Raw genomic sequence first — 15178 nt, 5'->3', positions numbered from 1 at the left:
GCTCCAGCACCGCAGGACTCACCGCCGTCTCGGGCCCAAAGCATGAGTCAGACAAGACGCAACCAGACTCCAAGGCCCACAAGTCTTCACTCCCGTCAAGGAACATCCCCGGTTTAATTTCGCCCCCGCGTCGCCGTCGCAATCTGCCTCCCTCAACGGAGACAAACCTTTTACTACAGCCACTGTGTAATGTATAAACCACTGACAGGGAGGCCGACTGCAGCAGCAGCAGCGCCCTTGAACAGCCTTCAGTGACAGAGGCTGATATGCATTTCCCTTTTTTTTTTTAAATAGAAAAATGTGCCGTCGCGCTTCTTCTAACGTTTAAACAAAACCAAAAAAAAAAAAAAATTATGCGGAAGCTGCCATGCCGTTCTGGGAAGCCTGCTACGAGAACCTTTTAAATCCATACAATTACGTTAATAACGTATAGGAGGGTGGTTCTGGAGATGAATGGTGTGAGGCATGATGATTTACAGCGGAGCCTGAAGCCAAGACTATTTTGCATTCGCAAAGGAACGGTCGAAGGACGCATTTGGCACTGGCCTCCACCCAGAAACCCAGCAGACCCTGGTGGCCGCCTGAGAGGAGGGGTCTCCCGGGTGGGGTGGGGAGGGGGACTGAAGGAAATCTTCCTGCAGTAGAAGGCGGGGAGGGGGGAGGGAAACCCTTATTCCCCATTACTCCCCTTCAAAACATGGCCACTGCTGCTTACAAAGGTATTTATTTCCTAGATGTGCACTTGAGATCAGAGATACACGCATCAGAAAAAAGCAAGCACACGGCCAGGCTTTTAATAGCACCAGTGGACAAACCCTGAAACCCCGGGCCTGGAGATCTCCCAGAATTACGGCTGGTCTTCATTCCGCAGAGACCAGTTCCCCTGGAGAAAATGGCTGCTTCGGAAGGTGGACTCTATGGCATTGTACCCAAGCGGAGGTCCTGCCTGTCCCCCAAGCCCCGCCCCCAGATCTCCAGGAATTTCCCATGCTGGGTTGGCAACCCGACCTGGTATTGCCAGCCTTTCATCTGGCAGGGCTCCTGGGCCCCCCACACCTGCAATGCAGCTGAATAATTAACAGCTGAAGGTTTGCCAGGCATGGAGATGCAGAAATGTCATCTGCCGCAGTTCTCCCTTCTACACAGCTGTGAAAGGGAGAGAGGCCTTGGTGGGACCGGAGGCACAGAGCAGTTTGGCAGGAGCTCTTGGCCCTTGGCTCACAACCTGCGGCCATCGGCCAAGCTAGCCACTGGATTCGGAACCCGCCCGAGACGTTGGTTTTGTGCTTTTTCTGTGTTTTGTTCACATTTGGCTTGCTTATTTAGATCAGGTATTTTCCAAAGAGGCTTTGGGTACCTATCAGGGAGAAAAGCAGAGTAAAATGTCACCTAATAAAGAAAGGATCTGACCTGAGTAGCCTGGGATAGCTTGGTCTAGTCAGATCTTGGGAGCTAAGCAGAATTGGCCCTGGTTAGTATTTGGATGGGAGACCATGCAGGAAACCCAGTGCCATTATGCCGGGGCAGGCATTGGCAAACCACCTCTGAACGTCTCTTGCCTTGGAAACCTTACAGGTTTGCCATAAGCCAGCTGCGATTTAATGGATGGAAAGAAAGAAAGACAGATGTCCTGCAGGGAAATTTCAAGCCCTACTGAAACCAGCGCACTCATCCTTCAGTCAGTTCTGACTCCTCTGCTAATTCTTGGATGTCATGAAGGCTTCAGCTGTTCTGGGGTTTCAGCAAATCTGGAGTCTGCTGTCAATGGCAGAACTTAGTCCTGGAACAGATGGACTTCTGTTGCAGGACAAGCCCGAACCTCAACATCTCTTCTTCTAGGAATTGGATGCTAGGTGACTGTGTAAGCTTGTGTCTCTGCAGGGGGCTGCTTGGGAACGCAGGTAATAATGTAAATCAACGCTTGATTAAAAAATAACATGGGCATTTAGCCAAAGTACAGGTTCTGCACGAGTCTCCCCAAGGAGCCTCAGAGCGGCTTACCATCTCCTTCCCTTCCTCTCCCCACAACATGGGGCTGAGAGAGCTCTGAGAGAACTATTCTTGAGAGAACAGCTCTGAGAGAGAACTGTGACTGACCCAAAGTCACCCAGCTGGCTTTATATGGAGGAGTGGTGGGGAATTAAATCCAGTTCTCCAAATCAGAGTCTGCTGCACTTAACCACTACAACCCAACTGGCTCTTCCTCAAAGTTGGCTTCCTCAGAGTTGAATCAACTTCAAAGATGTTATGTCATTCTTAGTCTGGAACCAATCTCTCAGTGTGAATTCAATCAGAGAATAGCCAGTCTCAATGTTAAAGAGCACTGAAGTCCTCCCAGTCAAAGAGCAAAAGGTTCTCATATTCAGTTGGGCCTTAAGCTCCACTTCTTAGTGGGTGAAACTCCCTGGTTCGAGTCCAACCTGCTATACTACCCCAGACTGACTCTCCAAATGACCATTCGAAGTCCACCAGGGCAGGGCTACCACTACGCATGTTTGAACATCTCAAGAACTTAACTATTCAGGTCACTGACAAACAGCTTTCCCCTCAGAAAACTCCTTTTTTAGTTTATACAAAGGCTAGAGACTGTGCCAAGTGAAAATGTTTTAAAACCAAACCCTGCCAAGTAGAAATGTTTTGGACAGAGCCTTCACACCCTCCCCCTGAGAAGCTCTGGGTGGGCCTCACAATTTGTACGTTCCATATGGAGAACTCCACTCACAATGACCTTTGGAATTGCTAACACCACATCTCCAGATCCACAGGGTGCTACGAAGAAACCGTATGGCCTACCTCAGAAGAAGGCCAGCAAATTAGACACAGGAAAAAACAGAGGCCTCGTGTTCACGAACAAACTGGGCGGAACCTGTCCAAACCCATTAAACTAAAGAGCCCTTCACACAACCACCAGCTCAGTGCCCCCAAATCACCCCTTGAGCAGAGAACATGTGAACACATGAAGTTGCCTCATACTGAATCAGAACCTTGGTCCATCAAGGTTGACCCTGTCTACTCAGACTGGTAGTGTCTCTCCAGAGTCTCAGGCAGAGGTCTTCCACATCACCCTCTACAATATGATCCCTTAACTGGGGAAGACCAGGATTGAACCTGGGACCTTCCGCATGCCAAGCACAGGCTCTTCCACTGAGCTACAGCCCTTCATTTTTCCAGACTCTTGAAGAACCTCCAACCTCTTGCAAGGCACTGAGGTATTTTCGTATATGATGGGTAAAGCAGCTCTTACTGGAGTTACATTTTTAAGGTGAATGCCAAGCCCATGTCGGCCAGAAAAAGTGCTCATTTGCATTACAAATGCCTCTGCTGTTTTCTCTGCGATACGGACCGCAATCGGAGGATTACATATTTCACGCAAGAGGGGGTCAAAAGTGATTTATGCTTCATGTGTGAAAACACAGTCAGATTGCTATGAGTGAGGAGTCTTAGGGTTGCCAGCTCCAGGCTGGGAAATACCTGGAGATTTTGGGGGTGGAGCCTGAGGAGGGCGGGGTTCGGGGAGGGAGGGACCTCAGCAGGGTATAAAGCCATAGAGTCCACCTTCCAGAGTGGTCATTTCCTTCAGGGGAACTGATCTCTGTCGCCTGGAGATCAGTTGTAATCCCAGGAGATCTCCAGCTACCACCTGGAGATTGGGAAACCTAGGGGTATAATGAACTACTTATCTTTTGTTTACACTTTAGAATTAAGTCCAGGACATAATGTTAAGATGGCTTCTCATGTGTTGCCTTGTGTTTGGCCACACAGAGAACTCCAGATTAATCAAGATTCTCTTCACTGGAGGCACCCTGTGAGGTAGGTGGGGCTGAGAGAGCTCTTTCGAGGACTGCTCCTGAGAGAGAACACCTCTGAAAGAACTTGTGAGTGACCCAAAGTCACACCAGCAGCTGCATGTGAAGGAGTGGGGGGTTACAACCAAGACATCTCCTGCCGCGCTCGCCCCTGGATGCCACTGCCCACTCTCCCCTTCGGCATCTGCAGAAGAAAACAGTGAACCTACTTGGGAGAAAACATATTATTTCCCTCCCCTTCATGTTCCAAGAAGCCTTGAGGCATCTGAGTGGTTGAAGGAGGTTCAACTCTGTGCAGCTCAAGAGCTCCGCTTGTTAGCAGACCAGGGAGGCCTCTGGCCCAGAAACTAGTTCATGAGTGGTCAAAGCCCAGACGCTCCCAGCTGTTTGGGAATACGCAAAAGCATCCTCTTCTGTTTACGACCGGCAGAAAGAACATCCAGAAGCGCTGTTGGATGTTTGGAGAGCGGGAAAGACGGGCTGCTCAGAAGACCTTTCCAATTAATTGCAGTTATTTTCTTCTAGCTCGTGTTTTAAATCATTTTGAGTTATTACGATATCTGGCGGCAGAGAGTGCCCCAGGTTAACGCTGTGCTGTGTAGGAGAGGGAAACACACACACACACACACACACACACACACACACACCGTCTTGGTTTGTTTTTTACAGCCTGCTGCACGTTAATTTGATTTTGATCGAGTGCGGTCTGCTCTTCCATCATTACGTGGAAGGTAGAATAGCCACCTCCAGGTTGGGAAATACCTGGAGATTTTTTGGGGGGTGGAGCCTGAGGAGGGCGGGGTTTGGGGAGGGGAGGGACCTCAGCAGGGTATAATGCCATAGAGTCCCCCTCCCAAAGTGGTCATTTCCTTCAGGGGAACTGATCTCTGTTGCCTGGAGATCAGTTGTGATCCCAGGAGATCTCCAGCCACCACCTGGACCTTCCCAATGAGCCGTAACTCTGGGGATAAGAAGCCCAAGCAGCAGAGAAGCACGGAAGGCAGTAAGTTATACAAAAGATACAAACCGTGCATAAAGAACGAAAAACATTCAACGGCCAATGAGTACGACGATCCGAACCTATATAAATAGTGTCGTTTATCAAAAATGTAATATGATAGTCAGAAACTCAAACATACATGGTCCAAATGCATAAATAACCTTCAGAAATAGTCCAAGTCAAATCCCTCAGACAGTGAAAACTGCAAACACCAATGTTTATCATATTAGATTTTCGACGAACTACACTATTTATATAGGTTCAGATCGTCATACTCATTGACTGTTGAATGTTTTTTGTTCTTTATGCACGGTTGGTATCTTTTGTATAACTTACCGCCTGGACACTGGCCACCCTAGCAGAAGGCTACAGAGATGCCATTTCCTGGCTCACACCTTCCAAACCGCTCACGATGGTAAGTTGATTGTGGCTCATTCAGTCATAACCATCCCTTAGTAACCTCTTCCCTCAGCCAGACTGTGTTGTCTTCCTCTTTTTGAGCCTCGTCTCGCACGGACGGTGTTTTGCAGCCATGAGCGCTGCTGCCATTTCCAGCTATAACCGCTTGAAGTCTGACCCCCGAGCACCTGCTTGGCATTTTGACTTCCATCACTTCCCCATCCGAAGTCCTCTAATGACTCACATTTGTTCCTCCAGGCCGTCTCTCTATCTCCAAAATAATCAATCAAGCTCTTTGGGTGAATCCGTCTAATACGCCCGAAGACAGGAGAATTATGAAAATTGATATCCGCTGAGAACACGACCATTTTTGTTCTCCATTACTGCTTCGCTCAGATTAAGACAACGCTCGAGCTGAAAGCATTAAACTGCTAATTGCTCTGATGAACTGATACAGTTCACTGAACACAGAGGAAGGCGGAGAGGAGGGGGAAGGAAAAACACATGGAGTTTTTATAAGCCTTTAACCTTTGCAAAAGGGTGTTAAGCGCTGATAGCATTGTTGGGAATGATCTAGGTGCATTCAAGATGGCTCTCTAAACAATGATTCATTTGCCACCAGGACGGCAGCTTTTCTGCGCCGCTAAACCAGAAAGGGGGGGGCAGTGTCTGTAAAAAAACAAGGTACGGAGTCACACAGTCTTTTACGCCATAACTTCTCACTAATCTTGCAAGTTTGGATGGCGCTACTCAGGCAGGCCCCACAAATTCGCCTGTCATGGAGATTAGTGGGGAAGGCATCAACCCCTTCTGGTGGAAGGAGCCCTAGGGATGCCAGTCTTCAGGGAGGGCCTGGGAATCACACACACCCCGAATTACAGCTCATATCCAGACTACGGAGATCAGTTCCCCTGGAGAAAATGGCAGCTATGGACCAATGCTCGTTCCAAAGAGTTCAAAATGGTGAAATGGGGTTATATTGTAATCACAACAAACCACAAAGTGAATTATGCTGAGCGGGTCTGACGTGCAAGGCCATCCAGCCAGTTGCTTGTCTCAAGTGGCTTCCCGACATCTAGAATTCAGTACTCTGTCCACCAATGCTCCCTCGAAGCTGCGGAGTCTTGTAAGCAACAATTCTGCTTTGTGGGCTCCTGGCATTCGAGTTGCGAGCGAGCGATTTGGCTGCTGCATAAATGAGTTTGCTCTGGAGCCCTCCTTCCTGAGCGAAGACAAAAAGGTGTGAGCCGGAGGCTAAAAAACTGTGAGCTAGCTCACACTAACTCAGCTTAGAGGGAACACTGCTCTGGACTAGGGTAAACTCCATGGCATTGTGATCCCACTGAGATCCCTGCACTCCCCAGGCTCCACCCCCAAATCTCTGGGAGTTTCCCAACCTCTACCTGGCAACCCTACCTCGCCATGCCCAGCCAGTGGGCCAGGGGGAACCAGCAACCCAAGGTGGGACTGAAGCTTCTGATTATCTAACACCCCCTCCCCCTTCTTCTTTTCGAAAGAACCTCTATGGAGAAGTTCCTCAAATCTGTAAAATTCTACCTGCTTTGAAACAAGTACGTTTGCGTTAATTTACTGACAATTAAAAAAAAGAAACGTATGATCGATTCAATAACCAGTTCACAGTCTTAGACAAATACCATTTTAATTACAGATTATTGCAACGAGCTACACCATCGTAATCCGTTTTGAGCACAGAATGAAAGGGGGGAGGGGCGGCTCCTGGGCCGTGTCTGAAATGTATCGATTCCAACCACCTACCCTAAAAGAAGGACCCTTCATGCTTTGAACAGGGATGCGCAACCCCCCCCCCTTGAGAATCATCCCCCCCGCAGCCATGATAAAATAAAATAAAAGTTTCTTAAAAATCAAAACGACACCATGTATCTGGCATGTAAGTTCCTTCAAATTTATGGAAATAGCACTGAGGCTAAGCTAATTTTTCAAAAGCATCTATCTACTGGGCAAGCTGACCAGATACCCTCCCTAATGAGGGAAGGTTTTTTCCCGGAATGTGCTTTTTGAACGACAGCCCTTCCCTTTGTTTTGCTATAGCGGAGCTATCCAGAATCCTTTGGGACGTTCTGAAATGCCGTGGCTCGCCTCCTGGGTCTGCCCCCTGAGACCTCTGGTATAATCACAATCAGCAGCAGAACACTCTAGCAAAATCCCAAACGAATCATATGAGTTGGCCAAGCTGATCGAGATGATTACATCCCTAACAAGCAGTGACAGAAAAGGAAAACCGGGGAAGGGGCAGGGGGGAGCGGCAATTAAAACCCAAACCTTCTGCATTAATGGGATTAGTCGGCAGAACAGGACCAATACAAACAGGCAGGACGCAGATTTCTGAAACGAGAGGATCCGGGACTCAGACCCACCCTAGCCTGGGACTTGGAAGCCCTTCCTACCGCTCCCATTCCAGAAGTGGAGGGCTGGCCTCGATTACTAGGAAGTGAAGGGGAAATACTCTATACGTGGTCACAGATGCTCTTATTAATGTCCTGTCGTATTTCAGCAGCCTTAAAAGAAAACCATTGAGGGGGTGGGGTTTTTTTTTGCAATCCCTGGTGCAAATGAAGCTTGCACAGTTGCCGTACTGAGGGCCCCTCCAATACCCTCTGTAACTCTGCTCCCCCCCTTCTGCCACAGCCCTGAGTCCCCTGTCCCCCCAGCAGAGGCAATCAATCGACTCTCAGGAACTGCACAGGGGATAAAGCGGTGGTCTGCGTGAATAAAGTAAATAAAGTAAAGTAAATAACATAAAGAATAAAGTAAATTGGAAGTATGTTATAGTAAACAGTAAACTGAAGAAAGTCCAATGTAAGTTAGTATGTAGATATATGTATAGTAACTAATGCGGACATGGAAAAAGAACTTCGGAAACTGAATGGAACTACATTTAATGGGTGGTATAAGATAACAGGATTCAGAATAGGAAGTGATTCTTGTTTAGTAATTAGGTACAACAGGAGTTAGTCGATTAGTTTGAGAACACTTCCTATTATAAATAAGTTCCGGGATGAATAATATAATAGGTTGTTGGAAAATAAGATTAATATTCTGTGTTATTGTTCACTACAGAAATTAATAAATTGTGAATTAAAAAAAAAGAAAGATAATGTTTATTCTAGTATTTCTACCACTGTTTTGGGGCCCTCGTGGACCCCAAAGTGACCCTTAGTACAACTGTTTCATACAGTCAGCTGAAATTCATCAGTACGTTAAAACCAATCAGTGCTTGTGCGTGCACGCACACACGTATACAAAGAGAGCAATTCTAAGCAGGTCCCCTGAGAATCCTATACCAGTGTACTGAATGGGGCTTAAAGGTAAAGGTAAAGGTTCCCTTGCTCGAAAGCCAGTCGAGTCCGACTCTAGGGTTGCGGTGCTCATCTCCGTTTCAAAGCCGAAGAGCCAGCGCTGTCCGAAGACATTTCCGTGGTCATGTGGCCGGCATGACTAAACACCAAGGCGCACGGAACGCTGTTACCTTCCCACCAAAGTGGTCCCTATTTATCTACTTGCAATTTCTTGCTTTCAAACTGCTAGGTTGGCAGGAGCTGGAACTAGAAACAGGAGCTCACCCTGTCTTGCGGCACCCGGGTCTTGAACCGCTGAACTACTGACCTTCCACAGCCTACAGTTCAGCGTCTTAACCACTTGAGCCACCGCAGCTTATGGGGCTTATGCCACAGAAAACATTATTAAGATGGCACCGTAAACCCCTTCCAAAATACGCTTAGCCATCAACTGGCTTCCTGTCTTGCATGTCTGTGTTTCCATTTCCACAGAATAATTTTAGCCAAGTTTGGGATAAAATGGAGAAAGCTTGAGCGGCTTGGTTTCTCCAAGCGGGTTTCTGGATCTCAACCCCTGCCCCACCTACGCCATGTACTCAAGGCATCCTGCCCCATGAAAGAATGCTAGGGTGTTTTTTTTTAGCGAATTTGGAAATACATTTTCTCCTCCAGATAACTCCTATTCTCATAATCCAAAAGGGACAAGGAAAAAAACAACCAGATATATGTATAAAAATATCATCATTTTATTACATTCCACACAATACATCGTCAAGAGTTTCAAAATTCCACAAGATATTTTCACACACAGGCAACTGGGCGATGCTGATGATGTCACAGTTGTAAGGGGGGGGTGAAAGGTGGCAGTAAAAACGGGTGGTGGGTGGGCAAACGGCAGTCTTTGGCGAATTTCTAAAAACAGGATCAAAGGTTGAATACACCCAGACTGAGCATAATTAACGCAAGGCAAAATCTGAAATATTCAGTGGCCGTATTTACAAATAACTGCTGAGGGAGGCAGTGGTGGGGAAACCCAGTGAAGGGAATCAGGTTCATCGTTACCTGTGATTCTTTTTCACTTTGGGGGGGGGGTCTTCCTATCATGAGGACTAGCATCACAGAAATTAAGATGCTTGCAGACAGATTATCTCCATCCCCGGAAACAGCTTTCCCGGGACCCACAAAGCACATTTTAAGAGTTGACTTCCTGATGACCTCCTGGCATAGAACAAAGCCACCTTGCTAAAAAGAAAAAAAAAATCTCCTTCCCTCCCCCCATGTTGTGAAACAAGATGGGCGACTGCTTCATTCTCCTGTACCCCATCTTTCTAGATGCAGTTTATCAGCACACACACACACACACACACACACGCTCATTTTGTTTCGTATGCACTCTGCACTTTAAAAGAACAGTTTCTTGACTGAACAGCACTGTGCGGCATTAACTCGGCTTAAGCAAGCACCTTGGCGAATTAAAATTTCCCACATGCACTAGAGCATGCTACCTGAATAACACGGGGTGGAGGGAACGGGACAGATGTCCCCGGACAATATGTCCCTTTGGGGAACTAGCCAAGGACCTCCAGTTTCTTTCATGTCACATGCTGACCCTATGTATAAGTCGGATTCCTTCCACCAGAAGTTTAGCTCACACAATTAACTCAATGGCGATTGTGTGTGTGTGGGTGGGGGTGTACCACTGAGTTGGACCCCACAACGCAATAGGAGTAAAGATGTTTTACTCAGCTCTGTTTGGACAAGAGTCTGGGTTGGATCCAGTAAAAAAAAAAAACACCTGCGCATGGAAGCACAACTTCCCCACCTCACCTCTTCCATAGTAAAAGAAAAAAAAGCAGGAGAAGAAGGAGGAGGAGAAGAAGAACGAGGAGAAGAAGAAGAAGAGGCGGAGGAGGGGGAGGAGTTTGGAATTATACCCCGCCCTTCACTACCCGAAGGAGTCTCGGAGCAGCTTACAATCCCTTCCCCTCCCCACAACAGACACCCAGTGAGGTAGTTGGGGGTGAGAGAGCTCTGAGAGAACTGCTCTTGAGAGAACAGCTCTGAGAGAACTGTGACGGACCCAAGGTCACCCAGCAGCTTCATGTGGAGGAGTGGGGAATCAAACCCGGTTCTCTCAGATTAGAGTCCATGCTGAAATAATTAGAGCAACCTGAAATGCCTCCTAAAACACTGCTTCTGGGGGACTCATGAAGGGGAAACGGAGGGGTCCCACTGGATCCAACCTATTGCGCAAGAGCTACTGTAAGACTAAGCACTGAAGTATACCTTGCCCTATGTCCTCCGTAACTGGAAACACAAGATGAAACAGAGGCAAGCCGATTTACTGTGAAAGTTACTCACAAACCGCATCCTTGGGTTTCTGCTTCCACGGGAGCTTGTCCCACCTGACATTTTTGTACAAGCCCCATTGATTTCAGCAGAACTTGGGCAAGAGAAAGCCCCTGATGGAAAGAACTCCTGGGTTTTTTACCCTTTAGTGTAACAGTACTACTGTGACTTCCTTAGCTTTTGTTTTTCATGAGGGACAAAGGGTCGCTAGAGATTTAAAAAAGGGTAGAACAACTGGTCATGATGGGGGCTTTTTTTTGAAGAAGAAGCAGAAGCAAACAACACTGGAAAATCACATTCAGCGGCCTGAAAAGTATATCTGATTGAACCATTCCAGCCGCCTTTGTGTGTTATCCCTGGCTAATCTATACAAGGCATTTCCATTGCATTACTTCAGAGCAAATCAATAGATGGGAGGCTTATCGCGGACTCCATTATGCCTCCTTCGCTAAAAAGATGCAGAGATATCTGGATTTTTAGCAAGCCCAATTCTTGGGGCTTTGGTTGATAGATGTCATTACCAACGACATAAGAAGCGACATGACCACAAATATAAAGTGTGCCGGTCAGACATTCGTGTCAACTTGGAGAGAGAAGAACAAAGAGGAAAGTGTTCTTTGCCTCTGACAAATTACCGGTAGAAATCCAAGGAAGGAATTTCCTCTTTCTCACAAATAACAGAAAGGAAAGAAGGCATCGCTAAGAGTGAGGTTTACTCACACGGTTAAACGAAAAGCGCTTTCACACAGGCTGAAAATGCACTTTCAAGCCAATTGTGATGCACTTTAGCAATTGTTTGCAAGTGGATTTTTTGCAGTTTTGCATAGTAAAATCCAGTTGCAGTGTGTGCTGGGAGCGGGTCTAAAGTGCATTATTCAGTGTGTGTGAAAGCACCATTAAACTTCAGAGGCATGGAGCTACAGTGTTTTCTAAACCTTTGACCAAATAATGTCTACTCGTTACTCTAAGGCTGGGTTGAACAGAGAAAAGGAACATTTGTTAAGAACTCTTCTTTTATAAGGCAACTTGACAAAGATTTGGTTGGTGTTTTGTTTTTTTGAGGGATTTATTCCACTACCAAAACGATGGCTATGTTTTTTGTGATGCCTAGGGGAGAAAATTTTTTTGGCTCCTCTAATCCTCCCTTGTGGCTTTTTTTTTTTTTACATGCCATTTCTTATTTTCCTTTGGCACAGCCTCTCCTTTTTCACCAGTATGAACCCACTGACATTCGTAAGGATATCGGTATGTACCCTACCTTAGGCTGGAGGAGGTTTCTCCAGCCAAAGGAGCCTTCAGACAGCCAAAGCAGCAATTCCATCGGAGAAAGAAAGTGCCACTAAAGCTGGATGAAGACCCCTTGGGCTGGAGGAAGGCTTCAAACGTTGCTCGGTAGAGTGGCGGGATACATGCCGATACCGACTAAACCCAGCCAAAGCTAGATAAGGCAACAAAAAGCATCGTTCGCTTCTCCAAGTAAACAAATCGGGGTATTCATCACCAGAAAGGTATTCCCAGGTCTTCCCACGAGGCAGGGGAGGAAAAAAGCACGCCTTGTGAAAGTTGGAGCCGTACGACCGAGTTCCAAAGGACCTTTTTGAATAGCCATTCAGCTGATGTTACCCACACATGCACACTTACATACAGATATATAGATAAAGATATACAAGCACGCACACATATACTCTTGCATACCCCTCCTGACTTGCTATTTTCTTGCAAGTTGTCCACTTTGGGGGGGAAAAATAAGTCTTTGAAAAATAATAATAATAATAGTAATAATAAAGGAGCATTCACTTTCAAAGAGTCTCTTCTGGCGATCCAAGATGCAGCATTATAGTTAAGAGTTTTGTAAAAGAACAACAGGGTCAGGGGTGGGGGGGAAGAGATGTCTAGAGTTCACATATATGCTGGGTCAGGAGAAAAAAGTGCAAAAATTGAGGCAACGTATTTTGAAGTCTTAGAAATTTTGTCTGTTGTGTTTTCTGCTCCGACTCTCAGCAGTGCGAGCTGCGGTCTCGTTCTAGTTTTATCGTTAAGGTGGGCTCCACTGCCAAAGGCGCCCCGTTGGCATAGTGGGCAGTTTTGTAGGTGATGGAGTGATCGCTCTTCTTGGCCGCATAGCGGAACCGGTGGTAGTGGAGCACCAGGGCCAGCGCGACGGAGACCAACACCAGAACAGCACCTCCGGCGGCCATAACGTAATACCAGTAGGCTGGAATGGGCTGCACTGACACCGTGTCCACTGTGGGCTCGCTCCCTGGCAGAAGGGTGCCCCCTAGGGGAGAGACAGAAGAATGTTGCTAGGTGGGAGGCATGCAGGCTAACATAAAGAAAATACACACACATACACATACACGCACACGCGCATGCTTTCGAGAGTTTTAAGCGGCTTCGGCAAAGTCAGTGTGACCGAGCTTTCTCTCTGGGTGGAACGGCAATTTGGATTTTTGACAAGCAGGCAAATTAAAGCAATTCATTAATTAGGCGGGGTGGGATGTGGGGGGGGAGAGGGATGTAAATGTTGTTCATAGCCATTATATTTGGTAAGAGCAGCCCCTCCTGCGCCGCTCCCTCCCCTTAATCAGCCCAGTCTCGTTTCGGCGTGGCACTTGTTTGTCAAGCGATGACAAAACACATCACATTCTTTAAAACAAGTGACAAGAGGTTTAATTGCAAAGTACGAGGGAGGTTGTGACAGGATCGTGGAAAAGAAACCAGGGAGGAAAACATGCTTGCATTCCTAAGGGGAAAGGGAAGCGGAACAGAAAAGTTGGCAAGCAAAACTCTTTCTTTTCTGCAGGCCACCATGCAGAGACCTAGAGAGAGTCTAGCACTCCCTGTCCCCCACACCCACCCCACCCAATTGGATCCTCTGAACAGAACAGGCCAACAGATCAAACTCTTGTCATGATTCTGCCACGCCTTAACAGGCTAAGGTTGCCAACCTCCAGGTAGCACTGGGTGGTCTCCTGCTATCACAACTCATCTGCAGATGACAACTTGATCTCCAGATGACAGAGATCAGTTCCCCTGGAGAAAACAGCTGCTTTGGAGGTTGGATTCTATGGCTTTATATCCCGCTAAGGTGGAGAGGAGGAGGAGATTGGATTTATACCCCACCCTTCACTACCCAAGGGAGTCTCAGAGCGGCTTACAAACTCCTTTCCCTTCCCCTCCCCACAACAGACACCCTGTGAGGTATGTGGGGCTGAGAGAGCGCTGACAGGAACTGCTCTTTTTCAAGGACTGCTCTTATCAGAACTATGGCTTGCCCAAGGTCATCCAGCAGGTGCAAGTGGAGGAGTGGGGAAACAAACCCGGTTCTCCCAGATTAGATTCCGCGCACTTAACCACTACACCAAACTGGCTCTCCCTCCAACCACCAAGCCCCGCCCTCCCCAAGCTCCACCCCCAAAATCTCCAGGTATTTCCCAATCCAGAGCTGCCAACCGTATTATAGACTAACATGACTCAGTGTATTTGAGAGCCCCGACAACTTTGCACCCAGTTATTGCAAGTCACCAATTCAGGCTTTGTTATTGTGATTTAGAATCACTTTCCTGTCCACAGTTTCAGAGGGAGGCCATGTTGGTCTTCAGTAGAGTAGCTAGATGAGAGTCCCGCAGCATCTTGGAGACCAGCAATATTTTCGGGGTATGAGCTTTCGAGTGTCCCAAGCTCCCTTGGTCAGATCTGACGTCGGATCTGAGACTCAAAAGCTACACCCCGAAAATCTTATTGGCCTCTAAGTTAGGGTTGCCAAGTGGCACTTACCTTGCCGGCGGGGGACTCCTGTGCGGATCCCGGCGCGCGCGCCGCATGCACGTCACAGGGAAGTGACGTTATGACGCCGGGCACGCTGGGGCTGGGGCCACGACCATACAAGGGAAAACCATAGAGTTTTCCCTTGTATGGCCGTGGCCCCGCCCCCAGCGTGCCCGGCGTCATAACGTCACTTCCCTGTGACGTGCACGCTGGGGCGGGGTTCCGCCCCCCCGGGGGGACTTGGCAGCCCTACTCCAAGTTGCTGTTCTCCTATCCATTTCGTGCTTTTCTATGCCCACGTTTAAGCAGAGCAAGCTATAAGGCATAACAGGGGGGGGTTGTCAGCCACAGTTTTCGTTAGTTGATTCAACACCAAGTAATGTTATTAAACGGATCTGAATATCACCAACCACCATTTTTGTTTTTTTTTAAAAAGCTACTGAAGGATGTGCAAAATAACCTGCGAATTATGAAATAAAACTACCATTGGTCAAATAGCCGACATGTGATTTTTTTTCTTTTTCATTTTTGTTTGCAAA

General features: G+C 47.4%; 1 protein-coding gene across 2 annotated transcripts in view; it reads right to left on the bottom strand.

The window, feature by feature from the left end:
• The window catches only part of NRP2 (neuropilin 2), a 292663-nt gene that overhangs the window by 24558 nt on the left and 252927 nt on the right, over positions 1 to 15178 (bottom strand). Inside the window, exon 16 of one of the 2 annotated variants that reach the window (XM_015416008.1) lies at positions 10976 to 13149. The exons of the other annotated variant lie outside the window; for it this stretch is intronic. Within the exon in view, the coding sequence (XP_015271494.1) occupies positions 12869 to 13149 (281 nt within the window). The 3' untranslated portion in view covers positions 10976 to 12868. Of the gene's footprint in view, positions 1 to 10975; positions 13150 to 15178 lie in introns of those variants that run through there. 2 annotated transcript variants of the gene reach the window in all.

This window comes from Gekko japonicus, unplaced genomic scaffold (assembly GCF_001447785.1).
Source record: "Gekko japonicus isolate JY-2015 unplaced genomic scaffold, Gekko_japonicus_V1.1 scaffold123, whole genome shotgun sequence".
NCBI classification, from domain to species: Eukaryota; Metazoa; Chordata; class Lepidosauria; order Squamata; family Gekkonidae; genus Gekko; species Gekko japonicus.
Note: the sequence above shows the minus strand (reverse complement) of the source record. Positions and strands in the feature narration are given on the sequence as shown.